This window comes from Diadema antillarum, unplaced genomic scaffold (genome assembly GCF_040938485.1).
Source record: "Diadema antillarum isolate AM-2024a unplaced genomic scaffold, OU_Dant_1.0 seq00000833_RagTag, whole genome shotgun sequence".
Classification (NCBI taxonomy): domain Eukaryota; kingdom Metazoa; phylum Echinodermata; class Echinoidea; order Diadematoida; family Diadematidae; genus Diadema; species Diadema antillarum.
The window spans coordinates 275946-300095 of record NW_027271709.1 but is presented as its reverse complement, the minus strand read 5'-3'; the positions used below and the strand labels follow the sequence as shown (position 1 = coordinate 300095).

The following is a 24150-nucleotide window of genomic DNA, read 5'->3' as shown; positions in this document are numbered from 1 at the left end:
ATGAGCGAAAGTTGGATTTCTGATTGGATCCATTACCTCCCATTTACCTGTAGGTGAACTCCCTGAATTCCTGGGGGGGGGGGGGGGAATAATAGAAAGGCCCAGCATTATGATGCAGATTATGGGGGTTTGTCGCTTCAGTGTGAAGATTAGTCTAAGATCCAGACGTAGAAACAATGGTATTGTGATTCTGATAGGCTCCATCGATTGTTACTTACTTTGAGAGGGTAATTCTGATGTGTCTGAGAATTTTGACATCAGCTGACTAGTTGATTGGGTTTGTCTGCATTTCCAGTAATCAGATTGTGTTTCCATGGCAACTAGGGAACATAATGCTGAGATTTGTTGAATATCAATGTAGGGCCTATACATATTTATAATGATGTACATTGTAGATGTCAGATACCTGTAGATGGTGTTTGATCAGGGTGAATAGTCATTGTGAAAACATGATGTGCTCGAAAGAGAAAGAAATGACGGATAAAGGATTGCGATACTTTAAGTGCAGACTGGTGTGAAAGATCAACATGACATGGAAAGTGAGACAGTCCTCGTGATAATTACCTAGATGTAAACATAGACTTTAAGAATGGAAAGATTTTCCCAGACTTTGTCTGGAGAAAAGTGCGTTCACATTGTAATACTTTTCAGTGCAGCTTTTCTCTTTCTTATTTCTCTCTCTCGCTCTCTCTCTCTCTCTCTGGTGAACTTGTGAGTTGACGAAAATTAATATCCCTATCGTTACAACGTACAAGAATGTAGGAGGCCTATATGAATACTAACCTATTACTCTGAATCATTAGTTTCTGTAATCTATTCATACTCATCTACTATTCATATTCAGCCGAGGGAAAAACAGAAGGTATAAACACATGATCTATGATGATCATTTATCACTCTAGATGCCATCTAGGTGAATTAATCACGTAATCATAACATGTTTATCATTTTTGTATAATAATCTGTGCTCTACACCCCCATATGCAACATTGCACAGCATATTAAAGGACAAGTTCACCTTCATAAACATAAGGATTGAGAAAATGCAACAATATTAGTAGAACACATCAGTGAAAGTTTGAAGAAAATTGGACAATCAATGCAAAAGTTATGAATTTTTTAAATTTTTGTGTTGGAACCGCTGGATGAGGAGACTACTACAGCTTGTGAGTCATATGCGTACAACAGTATAAAGGAAATATAAAAGAAAATTCAACATATTTTCACTTTTTTCGCATAATAAAAGAGCAATTGACTTGCCTCTTTCTAAAGGCAGGGGGAATAATATTACCCATAACATTTATCGGTAACGAGTCAGGGGAATGTGTACTTTTTTCAAAAGATGGAATTTTGTGAAATTCTTTTTATATTTTCCTTATATTGTTGTACGCATGTGACATCTAAGTTATTCATACACTGCAGTAGTCTTCTCATCCAGCGGGTACTGCACAAAAACTTCAAAAATTCATAACTTTTGAACGGATTGTCTGATTTTCCTCAAACTTTCAATGATGTGTTCTACTAATATTGCTACCTTTTCTCAATCCTTATGTTTATGAAGGTGAACTTGTCCTTTAAGGTATTTAACTTATGTCATGCCTATAAAAGCTCCACTGTTCGATTTGTTGATTTAACTCTGCATGTACAATATATTTGTAAATATCTATTTAAAGTTATCTTCTATGTAAGGACTGGATAATTTGCCTGCTCAATTGTCTGTGGATATGCATTAGAAGCCTATTTCTTTAACCACTTGATATGGTCACTTTATAAGTCGCAGTGAGCTACCTTTTTTATTTTTTATTTCTTGTTCTTTTATTTCACCTTTAGTCCCATCCATGATGATTTGCAAAAGATATTGGTGACTTTCTCAGTCTCAGCTCCCACAGTAAAGGGCTTCATAAACTTCATCCTTCAGTTATTATTGGTCTACCTCTGTCCTATCAGAACCATTGGCTAGTGAGTCACGGAGCACTTTTACCTTTACGACATCCAGGTGCGCGCTATTTTTAGGCCGTCCCCCTTAGAGGTTCGGGCGAACCGGGGACTTATCAGTAGGCGTGTATTGCTGTATCAATATGAGTGCAATATCAGTCTGATGCCTCCTCAAATAATCTGTGATATATATATATTTCCAAGCCCCTTTTGCCATCTTTAAACCTCATGATATATTGAAAGGTCTCTACAGTGACCGGTATTATATAATGCATTCTTGTAAGTACACTCTGAAGCAGAATAAATACAGTGCAGGACACCTTAATAGTAGAACCTACAGTGTATAACCCCACTTTTTCCCCCTTTTTTTACTCTTCTCTTCATACTGATTGTTAAAAGGACACAAAGTCCCTACATAGCTCTGTATTTACCTCTAGTAGACTAGTCATAAGGAAACAAGTAACTCAGTTTACAAAATAAAAAGTTTGGCAAAGAACATGCTTTGAAAACAAGTAAAAACAACATGAAAAGTGCAACCACTTGACTTTCAACTTTATTTGAACTTTAATCTCATTTATCAAAGCAGTGTAAGGTTTCAGCCATATGAAATTAATGTCTGTAGTACCCATTTTGTGAATGGCATACCCACTTCCATATGCCGGTAATGTCTTTCCAAAGCAAGAAAGCTTTAACTCCACAGACTTTGTTCAAATATAATGACGTATGTTTTCTCTGTTGACAATATAAATGACTCTAGTGATATCTGATGGGAAAGATGTGACTTCGCTCCTTTAGCAACTTTTTTTTTCCTCATCAAATGGATAAGGTATGGGATTCTCCAACTGTTAAGTATTTCATGTAAATAAAAAAAAAATGCAAGCAAAATTCCAACATGATGCTAATGGCTGTAGCTACTGACAGTGAAAACTTATGTATCAGTGACACATCTGTGTTGAATCAATTTTTTGCATACACATCTACTGGGTATATATCATGATCTTTCTATTTTTGTGAATTTTTTGGCTAATTTACCAATATTTGTGACACACTGTCAATTCATGAAAATACTTCCTGCCATCATACAGGTGGGTTGACAGCAATTCCAAGATGGGATATTGCTAACTGTTCTCAAGATATGAATAGTGATGATACTTTAATTCTTTCTCATTCTGTCGATGCAGTTTTCTATTGTGAATTGTGATCACTAGAGATATTGTTTTACAAGTCTGTGATATACAAAATATTGTTGTCATGGAATATTTGGCACATACAGCACCCCATATTATGGACGCCAGTTTAATATATACAAGTACTCAATTAATCTGTTTGAATGAACCACTTTTTATGCCTCCGCCACGAAGTGGTGCCGGAGGCATTATGTTTTCGGGTTGTCCGTCCGTCCGTCCATCCGTCCGTCCGTCCGTCCGTCCGTCCGTCCGTCCGTCCTTCCGTCCGTCCGTCCTTCCGTCCGTCCGTAATGAATTTTGTGGACAGGGTAACTATCAAAACCTTTTGAGGTATCCTAATGAAACTTGGCATGTATGTGTATTAGGGGGTGAAGTTGTGCCTATCAACTTTTGGGTGCACATGCTCAAGGTCAAAGGTCAAAAGGTCAAGGTCAAATGCTTAAAATTGCACTATTTCTCCCATATCTATGCAATGCATGAAGATATTTTCTTGAAACTTAGTGTATACATGTATTACCCAATTAAGATTCTTTGGTGAAAGTTTGGGGTCATGAGGTCAAAAGGTCAAAGGTCAAAAGGTCAAGTAAAATGTTAAAATTTCACTTTATCTCTGTATCTTGGAAATTGTTCAAAATATCTTTATGGAACAAAGTATACATGCATGTACTGACTGGCAGTAGTTAGCTAGGGAATTTAGGGTTCATGGGGTCAAAGGTCAGGGGTCAAAGGTCAAGGCAATACTTTGATATTTTACTATTTTCCTTATATTTATGCAATGCCAGCAGGATTATTTTTTTTTTTAACTTAATGTATGCATTTATATTACCCACTAGAGATTCTCTGGGATTTTTTTTTTGCCAAGAAGGTCAAAGGTCAAAAGGTCAAAAATCAAGTGAAAGTGCTGAACTTACTACTTTCTCCATATCTCGGAAGCGGCTCAAGTAATCTATTAAGCTTAGTATATATTTATGTATGTTCTGCCTGACAGTGATTCTCTTATGAATCAAAGGCCAGATGAAAATGGTAACAATTTACTGTTCAATACAGAAATTGCACTTTTTCTCCATACCTTGAAAATTACTCAAGTGCGTAAACTTATGAAAGGGTCAAAGTCGAAGTTAAAGTACATGCTCTCCTATTCATCCAATTAGACATAGGTCAAGGAAGGTAAACATTCGATACATTTGTGACAAACATGTCATTTTAATATTTTGCCAATTTTGTGAAAATGTAATCACACATTGTCCACATGTACTATAGACCTATTAGGAGAATCATGCATTATGGCGGAGGCATACCAGTTGCCATAGCGACATTTCTAGTTCATTATGGATTCTGATAGGGAAATTTTGGATTATTTGAAATCTCAGTGTGACTTTGTATTCTAGCATTTTTCATACAGTCACAGACAAAAATTGTCTTGAATTTTGTGTTGTTTTCTCAAAGATTTAGCACATCTAATGGTAGGTACGTGACATGATTAAATGTGCACGTACAAGACAGCTTACTGCTTTCTCACCGTACAGAGAATGGTGTAGGTTTTTTATGTTTATTTTTAATGTAAATGTTGACACACTGTAAAGGAACTTGAACTTTGGATTCATGTACTCTGTTTAGGTGTGTTTTGCTGCTCTGGCTTGCTTCCAAGCAAACATGAATGACTGGGGGAGTTATATGACCAATATATCCTTTTATTATTTAGTGTGCATGTTTGCTTCATGTGCTATCTTATAGAGCTTGTAGGGATATTTTCTTCTTTTTTCTGTTTTTAAATATGACGTATATCCATGAGCATTTTTTTTCTCTTTCTTAAATTACATTCAATCTGACATGAGCTCATTGTAAAGTGGACTTTGTTTCTAGCATAGGATACAGTGTGGTGTAATACTGATACATTTGTAGGCCTGGAAACTGAGGTAGTATACACAAAAAAAAATGGGTGGGGAATGTATTACAGTGATATGATATCATACTACAGATATCCAAGGCATGAACATTTTAACCCCTTACCGCTGAACTTTTGTAGTTTCCCATTGGATTAAATGTATAGCACATTGGTGTCTGGCCAGCAGTGAGTTAAATTTCTGTCAATATGTAGATTGGTCCTTTGCAGCTGTGAAAAGGACGTGGCAGGCTGTAATTCAACTTCATTTTGATTCACAATCCGTCCATTGATTCATGTGCAAATCTTCACAATAATCACCTACAATGTAGTTGAAATGAATTAGACAAACAGATGAATCGTATGGCCTTTATACATATACTTATCAAATTACCGTGGAGTTGCAATGATTCAGCAATTATTACTTTTTAGGGGAGGGTTAATATTTTGCAAAATCATTGATGGAGATATTATGATAACTTAATATGACATCATTGCATCATCTGCTTTGAATATTTTCTATGCGATTGTAGTCAATTTTACTGTTTCCTGAAAACATGCGAAACTCATGAATTCCATATCTTTGGAATATCTGCTGGGTTCGAAATTGGCGATGGTCCGCTGGCCATTGGCCACCCAAATTCATGTCGGACTAGCTAAAAATCATAAAATTCTGAAGTAACTAGTCCGTCTGGCTAGCCAAAATATTGCTTCAGTGTCAAAATTGATGCTAAGTAGTCTGCCTGGCTAGTTTAAAAAAAAAGTTAAGTGCGACCCCTGATCTGGATTTTCATTGTACTTTGTGAGCACTGGTTTCATGGTGTGGCTAAATTCTTGTCACTATGGATGAGTTCAACATGATTGAATTGATTGACCATGTGTTGCCATGGGAACAAATGTCACAAAAGGAATCCTGTTCCAGCTCTAGTCTGACTTTGTGCCATATCATGCACTGCTTTTCCCCAAAGTCGCAAGAAATATTTTGTCTATAGATTAGTACATGTATGCTTAGTATGCGTGGGACCACCAACAATGCCTGCAAGGCATGCAGAGAACAATCTTACCCATGCACCAGCATGGAGATTTGGGGAGATGATATCAAAAAAGGAAAACAAAAAGAAACAAAACCAACAACAACACCTCCAACAAGAACATATTAATACAAAGAAACACAGAATCAAAATATTGAAAATGTAGAGCCTCGCATTTTTATGTATTGTTTTTGATCTCATCATATCTTGTAACAATGCATTGTTAGTGTGCAAATATTGTTTTATCATTCATTTATTTGTGTACTATTTATTGCTTCTCAATTTATTTGTGCTAACATTTCATATCGAGTGTCTTTTGCTATCCCACTTCCCTAAAAAAAAGAAAAAAAAGAAAGAAGCTACATGAATCTTGCAGTACAGTGTATTTATATCGATAGCAAAGTGTTATTGCTGAAAATTTACATAGCACCTCTGTAACTCAGAAGCATGTTTGGTTCTTCAGTGGCAACCACAGATTCGAGTTGCTATTTACCTTGAAAAGGGAAATTCTCTTCACATTTCCCAGTGCCACATACAGTCATTGATAGATAAAGGTTCTATTTACATGAAATGTACTATCTGCAATGTACATACTGATTAAACTGTTTGTTGCTTTTGAACAGTTGTTGCCTTGCTTGGGAAGTTATTCAGTACTTCACAATTTACTCTTTTATGGCCAGCTACATATAGAAAATGCACAAGAGAAATAATGATCAAGTTGGAAAGTCGATTCAAAGCCTGATCTACCACTTTTCTTTTTGAGCAAGGAAGCAGAAAAAAAAAAAACATGGCGCAGAAACCCCTCATAGCCATACCAGGATGGCAAAAAATGTCAGATTTGGGTGTTCAGAGTATCGCTGATAACCGTCTATCCTAAATCAGATCATGCTCTAGAAGTTGATTGCTGATTTTAAACTCAAGCCCACATTTTTGTCTGCTGTATGTGGGCCAAGAGGAAGGGAAACTGTGCTATTAAGTTCAGACAGGTTTCTTTTTTGTCATTTTTGTTTTGTTTCTGAAGATGGTGCGCACGCAGGAGACAAACATGGTTTAGCCGATAATAAGCCACACATGTGCAAATATTTGAGACACATGTCCAGCGCGGTACAATGGAGTCTGGATGAGAGTGAACGCACTATGGAGCGTCCCTGGAGGGCGGTGTTTGCATGAAGTCGTCAAGTGCTGCACTTTTCGCTCGGAACAAGCAGGATTAGAGTCACTTCTAGAGCAAAGTTGAAGTCATCCTTTGTCTATTGGCAAAATGCCTGTGAGATGCTGGGGTGTACCATGTCAGAGTCAGTTTCTCAAAGAACTTGAAATCTGATTGATATGTGAACACACCCAGAGACAGACCCCCTGTTCAGATGCAAACCAGTCTATACCAAAACTTGATAAAGAAACAGATACGTGTATAAAGAATCATTAGTATAGCCGACAGACCATTCAGATACTAATCTTGACCATTGTGGAAAACGTATAGATGGGCAGTTTCCCACTGTGCATATTGTAATGGTCATGACATTGCCGTCAGTGAAAGGTACATTGTATAGGGTCACCTTGTACATGCGCTCACAATAAGCCCCACCCATTTTTACTGTTCTATGGTCACCATTCATTGAGACGCACATGGACATGATGGAATGCGGATTTGTTATTGTAATGAGTTCCAGATCGAAACGATACTCTGACCATCGTTTCGTAAATACGTTGTTTCGTTATAATACGTTATTTTGTTTATACAAGTGTAGTCAGCATTCAGACATATAAATTCATCGTAAAGCTATACCGTTTTAGTATTCTAAATTTTTGGTGTCTGAATACCCTAACAGTGCAGCCGCAACAACAGAGGAGTGTAGTTGGGCCGGGCGTATGGCTAGCAATGTTTGGGGGGAGGGGGGTGTCAGTACAATGGCCCTGATACCATGGAGCTATACCGTGGTTGCTTGTTGCTCTATCTTTCGTAGGTGGGCACACCCCTCTTTGACCGAAAAGAAAGATGCTGGTTCACAGACTCATAATTCTTGTAAAAAATCATATAATAGAAGTGGAAATGACAACAAACATAACACGCAATCTGATTTTGTGGGAGAAAAATGATGCTATTAAAACTTTATAATGTTTCCGCTCAGAATATTTGCAGTACTGGCAGTTAACCATTTCCTTATGCAGGGGGCGTATGTCGCGACACAAAAACCAATGACACACTTTGACCTTCAACGTGTCAACCAATCACTGAGGAAGAATTACATGTGTGTCCTTAATATGTCTACAACACCAGCCCACAAATTCTCAGTAAATGCAGACTGCATCCAATTTCATAAACTTGTTGGGGTTTTTTTGTGTGCGTGTACTTGTATGTGCCCTTGTGAGTTATCATTTTCAGCATGCGACTTATATTCCTGTTAAATATAAAGATTTATTGATGCTGTGGTCCAGTCATCCATCTAGTCTGCCCTCATTTTATCTAAAATGCCTTTTCATCATGCCTTTCAAGAGGAATGGTAATTTCCCAAACACTGAACTACTATTAAATCCAAAGGCAAATTGAATGAAAGCCTACATTCTAACCTCACTTCCTAATCCTAATTCTAATCCATGCAACATATATCCTTTAATATGCTAGACAGCTTCATGTACATTCATATGTTGTGGTTTTGCTGATGGGACAAATGGTAACTATAGATCAAATGGTATACAGGAAACTGAATGACATGTTTCTAATTAGGTTCCCCCCTCCCACACACACACACACACACACACTTTTTGTTTCAGTGTATCCATTGATTGACAGGTATTACTTAAAATTGCAAATCAGATACAGGAAAAAAACAAGCCCATACTGTATGTAGATTGAAGGATTTTTAATACAGTGTAGGTGAACTTACAGGAAATTTTTAGGCATTATGTATGATTAATCGACCTATTTCTCCTGTTTGTTAAGATGTACTGTATTTTACAGTCATTTTTTTTTAATCTAAAGGATGGCTGTTTCTATTGTCTTTGTAATGTTTCTGATATGTCAATTTCAATAAATATACGGCCTTGTCTGTAAACCAAGGCACAATTCTGTGAATATCGTTCTAATTATTTTGAGCCGGACAATTAGGGCAGGATCAATACAGAGAGCTGTCTCTTTGGGACCTATTATATTCCACCATTTTCAAGTTTCACACACTTTACCCCCGATGTAGCACACAGAACCTAAAAATAGATTTGTTTGGTGAAGCGCCCTCGTTAGCTGCAACCCAGATCAGACAAGTAAAACCAAAAGGCACAGTGCAGTATATTATCCCAGGTGCCACGGCCATCATGGGAGGATTATAAGCATCGCGTAAAGTAAGACTGGCGATATATGTTTGCGAATAACAGCGGCCACTGCCACAAAATATCAAAACTTCTCTGAAATAGCATTGTGCGATGTCCACATCATGGCGTACAATCACAGCTCACATGTAGCATTACTGGTCAATGTAGGATCGCATTGCATGTAAGTCAGGTTTGCGCTTTAATGCGTGGGAAAATCAGCTGTAATGTAATTCGACTCTCTTTCAATTTCCAGTTTTACATGATTGCTTTTCGTTTGCATCCTTGGCAGAAACCAGTTTCAGATCTCAGTCACTAGAACTAGGAAAACAAAGTGTCTGACTCCGCAATTTTTCTTGTTTCTGTTTTTTTTTTTTGTATTATTCTGGAGATATTTCAAACGATGCTGTTACCCTGTTGATATTGAAATAGAATCATTTTTAAAGAGAATGCGGTTACTAAGATTAAGCTTTTGAAGAACATACAAAAATGTAGTTCAGAACTTTCAACAATTTAAAATGCGTTTCTCAACAAACAAAAAAAAAGATGAGAAAATTCTTGTCACGTTAGGAGCAGGTACTACCATTAGGCAGTTTTAATACTTGTGGTAATTTCTCTGGAAAAGAGCCTGAAATTCGCTGTTTGGCAAAGGGGTTACTGCTACTTATCCCACATTCCTAGATTGGTTTCCTATTGTTTGGCAGTGCCCAAGTGGCAAATCCGGGAGTTGGGAAAAGAAAGGGAGTTAAATCCTTGTGTGTCTTCTCACCCTATACCCCCCCCCCCCTTCAAAAAAACAACAACAAACAAACAAAGCAAAACAAAAAAGGGAAAGAAAGGCGTGGAATTTACAACTCACAAAGGAAATGAATAGATCCAGAAAGAAAAACACAGACGCATTGGTTTCCCCAGCATTTGCTACAGAACGGTATTCTGTTTGAATAGTTTGTAGGCATTTTTACACACTTCATAGCAGAATCATGGTAGGATAGAGCTTCAAAACTTTCTAAACCTTCCAAACATTGATTCAAATGTCTTTTTTTTTACTTTCTATTTGAAATTCCATAAATTCCAAGAAAACAGCAGGGAAAATGAATAGAAGGAGAAAAGCAACACATGTATGTAATATGGTGGCGTAATATGACACTTTGAACATGCACACTGTCTATCTGTGATGATTTATGTATCAATTTTATTATTTTGCCCTTTGTTTTTCAGGACAATGACGATGAAGAGGCTGAAGAGAGACTAAAGAGAGGATGGTAAGAAAAAATATTTTGTTCTTTTTTTTGCTTCTTTATTGTATATTTTCCATGATATTGTATATTTGTATCTTTTTTTCATTACATGCCAATCGACCGGCTGCTATAAAAGAAGTGTTGGTGAGCTGTCAAACAGATATGTGCTTGTTGAAGGCTGACATGATAACTTAAAAGGGTGGTTAATAGTATACTAGTAAACATTTAATTCATTTTTGTGCTGCCATGTTTCTGTCATTAATTAGGCTACTGTATATCTCAATGCCATGTGAAGCTCATAAATGCAGTTAACTAATGAAATATCCACCTAGCACTCTCATAAATCTCTCTCTCTTTTTTTTTTAGATAGTCAGTGCAAACTGCATTTACCAAGTACATTTTGCTTTGATTTTTATTTTTGGTCTTCCACACAAGTTGCTTTCATAATGATGATTCTCTGTACATGTGGGAAGGTCTGCAAAACATGAACTCATATCACGGTCCTTATTCAAGTTGGAACGCATACATATTACAACCACTAGAGTGTGAGGTTGGTTTTGGTGTACCATTTATCTTAAATTTGACCATTTGACCAAAAAATAAAAAAGAAATGAAGCAAAGCTTGGACATCAGGCTAAGTAATACACAACAAGTCAGGAAGCCCCGTGCGGGCCAAGCTATAGATGCTACTGACGTAGGCAGGTCGGCTGTGCGGAGATCTTGCATAGTCACGGTCGGCGCTGGCAGCTTCCCAGGAAACGGCCCTGGGTCGCCATGGCAACTGTTTGTATAAAAGCTAGTAAATGATTGACCCTGGTCTTTCAATCAACTTAAATGATTTTATTTAGGTGGGGATGGGGAAAAAGGATAGTTTCTCTTCACTAATCACTTTACAATGTTTGCCATGTATCTTAGCATAGACTTTGTTTTTATTAAAATTCTATATCCATTTGACTTGATAAGCCTGACAAGTGCTATTTATTTGACAAATGACTTGGAAAGAAAGAGGTTTTCTTTTTGTGACTTTTTTTCCCACAGTTACTGTAATAAAAGCAATTTTGATATATCTTAATGAGAAAATGAGTACCTAACTTGTTTATGTCATTTCAATTAAAGCTAATTTGTTTCAGCAATGTCAGTGTGTATCACCCCAGGCTGAAATCAAATCTAGTGCATACGCCTGACCGCCACTGATCGTAAGGCCTGTAGTGTGTGTTAAATGCAGGGCACATGTAAATTTGTGCACACATGATTTATCATTTAATGTTCCCCATCTTTGTACTTGCCTAGTGAGGACTAATCGCTTGTAGGTGATGAAGAAAGGCTTTAAAAAAATTGCAACAACTACAACGAACAGATGCATTATCATTTCTGACAAACGATTGCAATTATATCTTGTCTCCCTTGGGTGGGCTTAATGAACTTGATTGCTTTAAAGATATAAAGAGGATTTTTTTTTTCTGTGAGAAAACTAGGGAAAACTTTATTCCTTTTTTATCAAGCTCCTCTATTGCATGTACAATGTGCGATCATTTATATGCGGGGAGAATGCATTTTCTGTCGTGTACATACATATATATGCATCTATTATGCATTTTTGCCTATTCAAAGAGAACTGCCTACAATATGTATACATGTTTGAGTCAATCATGCCACTGCCTGTTTTAGGTAGTATTTGTATGTATGCCACAAATGTTGTGCATCATAACAGTGGGAATCTTAAAAGAATGACTCCATAAAATATGGGAAAAAAGATAGGATAATAAATGTAAAGAAAATAAAAAGAATGCTTGAAGAGGAAATATCTGCTTTTAGGGCATTTAATAGTGACTGCCATCACCCTGCGTTATCCACAGAACATTTTGAGCGATCTTTCTGTGCATGTGCATTGTCAGATAACCCCGCAGCAGTGTCTGAATCTCGGCAACTCCACAACCTCTTGTGGAATAACATCATTTTTTTTCAGTAGCCATGGCAACAGAGTGGTTAGTCATTCGTGAAGTCCTTTTGAATGCGCCTCTTTCACCGTGTTTTATTGTTACCGCCAGACTGCCCTGGAGGTGGACTTTATTCCAGTATAGCCATTGTTCTGAAAAATACAGGCACGCAATCATATATGGGATGTATTTATATAATCATGTAGCTCTCAAACCCAGACGCTCAGTGCCAGGGGCAGATATTCTGGGCAGGTTTTCAGAAATGATGCTGACTACACAGTGTTTGTATTAAATGCTGTGGCAATTTGCTCTTGAGTCAAAACAGAAGTCATTGCCAAGATATTTTTTCTCAATGATAAATTGCTTTTGTAGAATATATATCTATGTCTCGTCACAGTGATTGCCAAATAATATGATACTGTATTGTTAGTATGGTACGGTATTGTACGGTATTGTTAGTATCAATCATATAAATATGAGCTGATGTCATTATTCTTAAGTTGATAATTATCATCACTGTGATTATTGTCACCAGCTACATGTACTTGTGCAGTGAACAAGTATGTAGTGACCCTTTCCTCAGTTTTGCTTTATATTACTAACCAGAAAAATTGATAGAGGTTTACTATCACAGGATTCACCCAAATCAAAGAAGCCGTTGTCCAAGTCAAGTGATTTACTTATTCATGACTGTCTCCTCCACCTGTATTGACCGATTCTGTGACGCGCTATGTGTATTTTTGGCATGCGCGCAGCCATACTGGGTGTATCATCCGACCCCCCCTCCACACTCCCCCACCCCTCTCCCTACATTAGCACGCGCGCAGAATGAAAAACTGCTTTAGCCAATGGGCGTCTCGTACTGAGTGCGCGAATGCTTGCTAGTGCGCGAACCTTTGTTACAAGTGCGTGATAAACATGTTGCCCGGGGGTGGGGGAGAGCAGGGGGGGGTCGGCTGATACACACCATGGCTGCGCCCTGTGCCGTAAAATGTCTGCTGCCCTCAACGAACCCGAATCGGTCAATACTTTTATATACAGATTTATCATGAAATAAGTATGTATTATTCACATGATTATATTACTTGTAAAGAGAACTCTTGCTTATATTTTCATGACTTGTGAATATGTTTCATATTGTTGTCATATTTATTTTTCTTTTATACAAGTGGAGAAATAAAACTTACTGAAACTGAAACTTAAAAAGAATACAGATATGGACTGTTTTTTCAGAGCATTGTTGATGCCAAGGAGTTTGCCACAAGGGATGTAGCATGTAGTTGAGATCCCGAGGACATATAGAGGATTCACGTTATTTATCAAAACACAGTATTCTTCTCTCAGAACATGCAGACAATACTATAAATAAAGCAGATTGAAGTCATTGTATGAATTCTTAACGCTCTCTATGCAATAAAAGGAGTGTCTCCATACCGACTAAAATCCTCTTTTCTAAATGGCCATTCTGAAGGTAGTCCAGAGTTATAAATTTGGCGGGATTTTTTTTTTAGAATATGAGATTTGTCCATGACAGGTTAAAGGGTGGCATATACAGATTTGCTTCTTTTTTTTTTTAATGTAAAAACTTTGAGGAATATAGAAAGAACTCAGTTATAACACATTGAATGGAACCTGTGTAACTCCAGTTTTTTCCCTCTTTTTCGCCCCTCCAGTGAGAGCTTCTTTGCCATGAAGGGCGCGGCCCTGGTCCTGCCCCACTCCAAGGACACCCAGCGGCCCATCAAGAAGCACCCAGGTTTGGCCCCAACTGTCTCTGCGCCCCCTTCTCTCGATCTCATCCCCGGGCCCCCTCCTGCTTCGGAAGCTCGTAAGGAGCCGACGAGAGAGAGTCGGTCAAACATTCCACGACCACTTCCTTCTTTTGTTTTCGTTTGTTTTTCGTTGTTGTTGTTGGCGGGGAAAGTCTGAATGTTTTCGTTGCCTTTCAGGCTTTCCACAGTGTGCAGTGTTTATTTGCATTCATCAGCATTTATCATAACTCACTCTAGATGCACTAGATATGGAGATTAACACCCATAAGTCTGGATCACTTTGTTGCTTTGATTTGTATACCGTACATTTCACCCAAACTTTGCTATTTGTCATTTACATATTCATCATTCCTCATAGATAGATTCCAAATGTTGGGATTTTTCGTCTTTTGATTTTGTAAAAATGTCGCCTCACCTAAGACAAATCCAAAGGGACCAGAGAACATTCAACTTTGATACTGGAACATGAATTTTGACTTACACAACAGAATTGATATACACAATGTAAATTCATAGCCAGCCAGGAAAGAATTTTCTTCGACTTCGGCCAGTTTTTTTTTTTTACTTGTGTGAGGTTGACTAATGCAAGGTTTACTGACCGGGATATTTACTTCCAAAGAGATTATTTACTCAATTTGTCCATGAAAATTTCAGTTGAAGGGGACCGATACTAAGAAATATCTCATCTGATAGGTCATCCGAATACAATGTAGAAAAAGCTGTGTTTTTTATTTCATTCCAATCTCTGATTATCCATCATATGCCTTGTGCAGGATGTGTCCTTTACAGTTTTGCATCTTTTGATCAAAACCCAGTAAGAATGAGAGTGCAAAATCCTTGAAACAAATTTTGGAATGAAGGATTGTTTGTAATATTGATATTAAGAACTGGATATTTCAGAAGAGCATCAGACACTGATCACGTCTTCTCTTATCTGTTGATTTCATTTATCATTTTCAATTCCAGTTTGTTAGTTAGTTTGTTTGTTTTTTATTTGAGTTTTTCTTTAATTGGGATTTAATAGTGACATGACATTGATGTAGCATTTTTCAGAGATACATGTAGATGTAGTTACACTACCTCCTTTTTTATCTAATCATTTATGAGCCCCAGAAATTGGTATTTGATGGGTGGAGGAAAGATATGTCACATCAAGGTTGTAGTGGCCATTGATATTAGACATCAATGTATCCATGATTGCAGTATTTTATATTTGTTGTGATGATGCGATTTCAACTTACAAATTGAAGTATCTGAAATTGACAACATTTTCAACTGTTATATGTAGTTTTGCTAGTGCATTATAGGCAAATAAGGTCAACTGCCAGACCCAGAGAAACACCAAGCTATCAAGTATACAAGACCTATTGTGGACAGCCAGCTCTTTCATACGTATGTGAAGTCTTTATATGCTGTGCATACAGCTACATTACCCTTAACACTATTTTTTAATGCTTGTCTTGACTTTGTTTACCTGTAGTTGTCATGAGGCTTAATAGAAATATAATAAAGATTTCCAGGTGTAACAGAGCACCTAAAGGAGTACACTATTTAAAATAATTTGTATTCAAATTATTAATTAAACCACTCTTCTTGAAGTCAAGTTGTACAGGATGACAGCATGCCATCCCCCCCCCCCCCCCCCCCCCCACACACACAAAGTATTGAAATTTAAAATTAATTTGTTATGCACATGTTTCTGAGGTCCACACAAACTTGGCACAAGACTCACTGATTACAGTAAGCCTGTGGGTGAATTGTAACACTATACTAGGGCTCTTAACATTTATGACAACTTCATATCATTGACCCAGATACAGTTTAGATGATAGAGACATGCAGAATTTAATGATTTGACACACTTGAATCTCATTAAAATTCAAAAGAATCCTCTCATTGCTCAACAATGACCTAGATACAGAAGTAGACATGTATTATTATTATCATTGTTATTATTATTATTATTATTATTATTATTGTTGTTGTTGTTGTTGTTGTTGTTGTTGTTGTTGTTGTTGTTGTTGTTGTTATTATCATCATTATTATCAGTATAATTATTGTTATTGCTCTCTTTTCTTGGAAGAGCAGGACATCAAAGCAACAAAGTGATCCAGACCAGAGTGGGAGTGAATTTTAACATATTTATTTGCGAGAGTGTGTCTGTGATGATGATGACACTAACAATAGATGCCACCAGCGACCAATCAGCATATATTATCATTGCCTGCTTCTCGGTTCACAGCAAGAGCATTATATACAGTGTATAAATGTAGGGTGCATGAAATTCTTACCATGCCAACTAACTACATGTTTATCCAAAATAATATAGCAAGTCACACATTGTGTATTCATCTGCAAGTACATAAAACTGTATAGATATCTCATCTTTATAAATTTCAAATCATGGTAGCATCTTAAAGCATGCTCGTGCTTTTCCTTACTGGCTGAGTATACTTTTAAAGAGGAAATTGGTACATTTTTTACGTAAAATAAGTGAAGTACATGCACTTTACTGAATATGTGCACACATCCAACTAAACATTTCTAAAATGCAAGTATATATGTCCATTTTTTGATGAAGTGTGTATTTATATTTTCTATGTTTACATTTTTTTTGTAGGTTAAAAAAAGAACATGATTAAGACTATTTCCATTGCATTGGGTTATCAAAACCTCTGATCAATATCTGGATGTGTAAGAATCATCAGACACAAGTATTGATACCATCAAAGATTATTTGTTTGTCTGGTTTTTTTTTTCAAATTTCCCAACAACATAATAGCAATACAAAATGGATCTGTTACCAAGAGGATATTTACAACTCATTTTTATGTGTATGGGACTGCTCTAAAGTTGGATCTATTGCATCTACAGAGAATATTTTCCAACTTAGTTTTGTGTATATGGGACTGCTGTAGGATGTTAAGCCTCAGTCTTGCTGTGAACCGCGCTTGCTAAACATCACCAATACATAACCAGGAATGCAAAGAAACATGAAACATGCCACTGCCAATTCATTGTATAAACCAAATGATCAAATTAATCCATGCCTGGAATATAATGCTTCCGGATTGATTTTGGAGTGGAATTAATCCATCTGCGATGCTTTTGAAACATGGAGTGCCCAAGCTTCTCATCTTCTCTCTCTGCCCCACCCTTACCTCTTTCATACGTCTCTCTTTCTCGTTCTGTAAAAGCTATTTTAACAGCATGATCATTAGCTTGTGTACTGTAAAACCAGAATTTTTTTTTTTTTTTGCGTGCATGAAACTTTTGCGAATTTCACAGGAGCCAAGATTTGCGACAGTACAATGCGTGCAAAAGTTTTGTCTACACAATGCACTGAATGCCACTGGCAATTTGTGAAAGTTTCATGCCGCGCAAAATAAGGCTGCGGCTCCAATTCATGAAAGTTTTATGCCATGAATGTTTCTGGTTTTACAGTATCATGGATGCAAGTGTAGCTTTAAGTGTGTGTTTGTGTGAGCAAGTGTGATGTACATGATGTGCATCTAGCTTTCTCCCAGAGTCTGAGTGTGGCATTGATATTCGAGAGCTGTCATGTAAAGTGCTTTGATTGAAGGTATTTGGTGTGTTGCATGAAAGGAAGGATATATACTAGTAGACCAGTTGAGCAACATATGCAAATTTTGTAAATACTTTAATAATACAGATTGATCCTGATAACCAGAGAACATGCTCCAGGGCTTGCCCACCATAGCAATAAATAATGCATGCAAAATGCATTACAAGTATTGAAGTGCATGGAGTATGTACAGGTTGATGGAACTTAATCATTAATTAGAGGAAAAATACTGTATCATAGATTTTAATATACAGTGGACTCCCATTATATTGAAGTCCTTGGGACCATCAGTTTTCTTTTGCTATATCGAAATTTCTTTATAACATAACAAATAAACAATTTTAAATAACATAGAGGGGATAATATTGCGACCTGAGTTTCTACTTCGTTGTAACTGGAATTTTGTTATAACCATGTTTGTAATAACTGGAGTGCACTGTACTACTAAACTGGCTTCTTTAATCAGAAATGATTCTGAAGTTGAGTCTGGTATCCATGATCAAAATATCACATATGGTTGATATACAACAAGCCCTTGAGTACTGTATGTGGTGATTTTGTGTTTGTTCGTTGGTGGAGCAAGGTCCATGATTTGACAATGTGTGTTATGCTTACCATAGATTCTCTTCCGTTGGCAAAGCAAATATAAATTAATGATATTGTCTCATGTTCACATACAAAGGAATACATTTATGTATGGGTGTGTCCTGCACCCATGACCCTAAAAATCCCCGGTGAACAATATGATACCCAGTTCATGGAAAAGATCATTGATCACACACAGATGGTTGTGGTGTACCTTTCTAAAAAAAGGATATGATTTCAGACCTTATGCACACAAAATATACCACTTTAATTCTTGCTTGCACGGTTTCCCATCACATGTGTTAAAGGATTTAAAATGTTAGAAACTTTTAATTCATGTCTGCTTTTATCCAAAGAACTTTATTCCTGTTTTCATGATTCCAACAAATTTGATGGTTTGCTTCCATCTTGGGGGCACAGTATAAAACAACTGTGTGTAGTGATGAAAGTGACTTATAAAGATGATACCAAGCTTGTGTATTATGTACATACGTGAATATGTATGTGCGATTGTATGTATGTTTGTATATATGGATATGGATGTATGTATATCAGTATTGTCTGTACATTTGTATGTATGTACATGTATGTATGTTTGTATGTATGTATGTACAAGTATGTTGTATACTTATGTGTATGTATTTTTATGTGGTATGTGTGTGTACAATGTTTGTACATGTATGTAAATGTACCAAATGTGTTGGTGAATGTGTGTATTTGTGTGCAAATGCATTATGTGTATATGTGTGTATGTATGCAAGGCTGCACACTGGCACTGGTCTGATGGTCCCTGACCAGTAAAAATCAGTGTCGGACTAGTAGCTTTTTCAGGAAATTACCAGTGAAAAATGGAAAAACTTCGTACCTACTGGACCAACCGACGGGTCGGACCAGTAGAAGAAATGGGTTAGTGTGCAACCCTGATGTATACATGTGTGTGTGTCAGAGACTCCAACTCTCCTGTTTTCAACGGGAGATCTCCCGCCAAAAATGCATTTTTGCAAAATCTCCCGTTCTCCCGTTTGAGATTTAATTTCTCCCGCCCTTTCTTACTTATTGCTATTTTATGTTGCAAAAAATAAGCCTTATATAGCACCAGAGAGCATCTAGAACCCTGGGAACTTTGTGCTTCGCACACATCAACTTGGAGTCTCCCGTTTGCTAGGGGTTTCAGGCGGGAGAATCTCCAGATCAGAAGGTGCTTTGGGTTGGAGTCTGTGGTGTGTGTATGTGTGTGTGGGTGTGTGTTTGTGCATGTATCAATTCTGCTGCTGGGAATGGTTGTTGGGACAGGTGAACTTCAAATCTCGTTAGTCTCACGTTCTGTTTGCACGATAATAAGCAGAGCATGATGATGTTCCCTGTGATTGAGTGCAACATCATCAGCGTGCAACATTAATTCCTGCTCAGTTTGATTTGGTTTGATGTGAGGTAAACCCATCAATTTTTGATGCCCTCGATGCAAGATTTCAGTTCCAGTTGCTGTTTTACAAATTGATTGTACGTTGCAGCCCTCTGCAGTAAGCATTGAACAATTATATTTCTATTCTAGCCATAGCACTTTTATACAGCTGCTCTCATGTGATACAGGTTGTACAATGTAATTGTTTGCATGTATATTGGCAAGAACGTGAATAGTCTGTGTGTGTGTGTGTGTGTGTCTGTCTGTCTGTATTTGTGTTTGAACATGAGTGTTTCCTTCTGATGTGTCACATTAATTTCTTCAGTTTGTGGCATGATGCACTACCCTGATTATTCTGCATTACAATGTAAAAGATTCTTGTGATCTCCATCTTGACAAGCTAAAGTAGATGTGAATGTGTGAATGAAGTGTGAGTGTACAGAAATGATTCAGAGTGTTGTTACAGTGTAGTTATGATTCCAAACATGTGGAAAATATTACCTTTCTTTGTGTTATCTTGTACCAGCAAGCTTGGGAATCAAGGTATTGTGGTCCAATCTTTTTCAGACAATGAGCAGATGTTGTTCTTCCAGAAAAGAAACCTGGTTTCTTCCGGGACCTCTATCACACCGGTGTTTGTAAGCATTAGGAGTTGCAACATTTGCATTTACTGTGTGAGCAATTACCATTGAGCATTTACCATACTGTAGGGAGGGCACTACTAACATTCTCAAGCCAGGGGCAACTAAAATTCACTGTCTGGCTAGAAATTGTATTTGCCATTTCTGGTTGACAGCATGCCGGGGGGGGGGGGGGGGGGGGGACTACCGTGAATTGCTGTTTTAGCAAGCAAGAGAAGTATTTTTGAAATGCAACAAATGTACTTGTGTTCCATACATTTTCCAACTAACAGTAATCGGATCATGCAAGCTCGTTACATATTTTACATATATGTTTATCTCACATGAACATTCTGAAAGCTGCTTTTGGAAAGCAAACAATAAAAACACAAACAAAACCTAAGTTCATGATTCAATAAAAGCAGGTCCATGTCGCAATTCTTGACGTCATAGCTTGAGTGACGGCATGTCAATTGAGTCATTGTAGCTGGAGCAATCTCTCTATTATTTTTTTTTTCCTTGTGGGGATTAAGTGAAGAGCTGGCTGTCATGGTTAAACATGAAATTTGCAGTGACAGCCAAAGGGTGGACTGGCTGCGTGGGATAATGGCCCGGTGAATAAATCATGGGAATCGGCACTGAAGATGCGGGGTGTGGGACGAAGAAGAAGGGGGAGGGGGGTGAGGGAGAGATCGAGGAAAGATATCTGGAGATGGTCTAGGGACTGTGGGAGTGGGATGCAGCTTGCAGCTGATTAATCTGCTGTCTCTGTGTGTGTGTGTGTGTGTGTGTGTGTGTGTGTGTGTGTGTGTGTGTGTGTGTGATGTGGATTGGTGTGATACTGTATGAGTGTGTATGTCTGGTGGTTTTTTTTGTCTGTCTTTCTGTCCGTGTATGTCTGTGTGCTTGATGTGTGTGTGTGTGTTTTGTTTTTGTTTTTTCAGGTGGGAATATTGTGTTCAGGTATTTTGCTGTGACTTGATCGGAAGAAGCCGCATGTATGATGAGCGATAAAAAAAGAAATATCAATTTGCAAAATGCGAGCAGGTGTTCTTTAGGCCAGCTTTATATTGAAGCATGGTGGCTGTGATGAAAATTCATCGCTTTTCTACATGGACATACAGTTAGGTATGACTTTACCTGCTCTGGACAAAGTTTGATATTATTCAAGGTCTGGAGCAAAAATCTCTTGAAGTGGAATGAATGGATCTGTGACGAGCCAACTTTTTGTGCAATTACCACATTGAAATACCATGGTATTGCTGAAAGACATGGTATTTTGTAATGTAAATGCAAATATAAGTTGTACTCTGCAAAAGCCCTTATGCTAGCAAAATACCACAGACTCACCCAAGCACAGTTTGACCTCACTTGAACCTGTGCGATCGAGTCACAATTTTTCTTTGTGAAATGATATGATTTAGATCGCGACTGTTTTTTCTAGCCTGTGTATTTACATTGTAAATCGTGAACCAGAGCGCAGAAAAGTGCGATTTGAATCACGATTCAACTCGCACTTTTCAGTGTGTGTGAATGACCCTATAGTAGTGGAGACAAAATGGAGAGAGGATATATATAGAGAGAGAGAGAGGGGAGAGAGAGATAGAGATTGGACAGCTGATGCTGCAAGAACAGACAGTGGTAGTGATGTCTGCAAACTGTGCAGCGGATATATAATGGGAGCCTAATGAGATGGAGAAAATAAAGGAAACAAATCGGGCGCTTGTGCAAAGTTTCGGTTTTGAAACAGCTCCATATAACCATCAACAGTGTCGGGACTGAAATGAAAAAGGTATACACAAGGATATATTTGTCACATATCTTTCATCGTGACTGAAGTACACACACACCTACATACACACACACTGGCTTGAAATGAGAGTATGTATAGGAAACCAGTGTGTGCTCTCTAGAATGTTACGATGCAGGTTTACTGTATTTTTGTCACAGAAATTCTATAGGGATGTAAATGTCTGAGATTGACGTTTGTGTGTAATTGTGTACGTATACATTTTTACAAATTATTCTACTACAAAGATGACTAAACAATGTACATGTATGGCTAGGCCCTCGGGTGAGGAAAAGTTGTGCTAACACCAAAGAGGCTGAGAAAAGACTCTATAATATTTTGATACCATTGCTAAACTAATGGCAGAAAACAATTAAACCTTGTTGTCATATGTGATATTCATAAGTTATAGGATAGAATTATTAAAGCAAAAATTTGATTTTCTGCCTGTCACATCCATGAAATGAGACTTCTGGACGGACTGTGTGGGGGCGTATATGGTGTGATCCCGAACCAGAGGGGAGCCAGCCAGTGTTGAGTCAGGGCTGGCGCTGCGGTATTAAGCCCATACTATGAGTTTATCAACAGGTGGTTCCACCAGTCAATCAGGATTTTTTTTCTCCAATTTTTTAATTGATGTAGAGATTCTGGCTGCAAGCCATTTTACCATATTTAGACTTAAAGGAGACAGAGATGATCTTGTTCTCTCTCTCCATCTCTCTCTCTCTCTCTCTCTCTCTCTTCGACTTCTTTTTATGATAGTAGTTAGTCCTGTTCACATGCACCCGAAATTGATGGTCTTTGAACATTGATCTTCGTCATGCCATGCAAAAACTTTTAATTCTTTTATGTGAACACATACAAATTGTTAACTCTCGCGATACGCATGATGATGCAAAGAAAATAAAAAATCCACTTTGATTAAAGCAAAACAAAAATAAAACAAAACAATATCAGAATAACTTGCCCAGCACAGCTTGTGTGAACGGCATGCGAAAAAGATTTGAATTCTTCTAATCTCGCAAAGCATCTCGCCACACTAGGTTTGCATAATCGGATGCCCGGGGGTCAGGCTCCGGTCATTGGTGTACACGTAGGCATGCGCAGTCTCGAGACTGAAAGCGCCCAATATTGCAGGCGAGTGATTTCTTTTGGCACGTATGAACAGTGGCAAATAAAGTCGATTTTCAAGATGCGAAAGTCGATAACTCCTGTGTGTGAATGGGGTCAAAGAGTTGTGCGCAAGTAGTATAATAGAAACTGATAATCTCATTATCATGCAAATGAGATTGTGCGTAAAAGAAACCGAAAAAAGTCGTGGAATGCGTAGTCACCTTGTCACCAAGGCGCACCTGTTTTAGGGAGTTTGTGGAGAGTGGGGATATTGCAGAGACACAGTTTCGAAAAGCTCTATGACTAACACAATATGTCTCGTGGTAAAGCCTGTCTCGTCTGAGTTGACTGCAAAGTTGGACAAGTGTCAGAGGGTTTGAATGATAATGACTTATCTTGCGTATGGTGCACTTTGGGAAACGTGATGTACCTATGCAGATTGTCTTACTTCAACACCCTCCCTTTGGAAGTGTTATGTTTTTGCTATGTTGAAAGACTGTAGATTAATCCCCCCCCCCACCCCGAAAAAAAAGGGAAAAAAATCCTGCTTGAAAGGATCAACTTCCTGAATCGTGAGGATGTTGCAGCGTCTCGACTTTATTCAATATACTGTTGATATCCGCATTGTCCATCACCTTGCAATATAAAATTTTCTCTCTCAAAATAAGAGAGACGAAAATTGTAAGATTTTAAAAATTTTACCTGATGTGTAAATAACAAATTGTACCTGTATAAAGGATTGGTTGTGTATATCACTGAGTGCTTTAATA

General features: G+C 37.7%; 1 protein-coding gene across 4 annotated transcripts in view; it reads left to right on the top strand.

The window, feature by feature from the left end:
- Positions 1 to 24150, top strand: part of LOC139740080 (uncharacterized) — an 81311-nt gene that overhangs the window by 36453 nt on the left and 20708 nt on the right. For 3 of the 4 annotated variants that reach the window (XM_071650668.1, XM_071650667.1, XM_071650669.1), the window contains exons 2-3: positions 10557 to 10600; positions 14187 to 14341. In XM_071650668.1, coding sequence (XP_071506769.1) covers positions 10557 to 10600; positions 14187 to 14341 — 199 coding nt within the window. The remainder of the gene's footprint in view (positions 1 to 10556; positions 10601 to 14186; positions 14342 to 24150) is intronic. The other variant, XM_071650670.1, reaches the window with a different exon arrangement.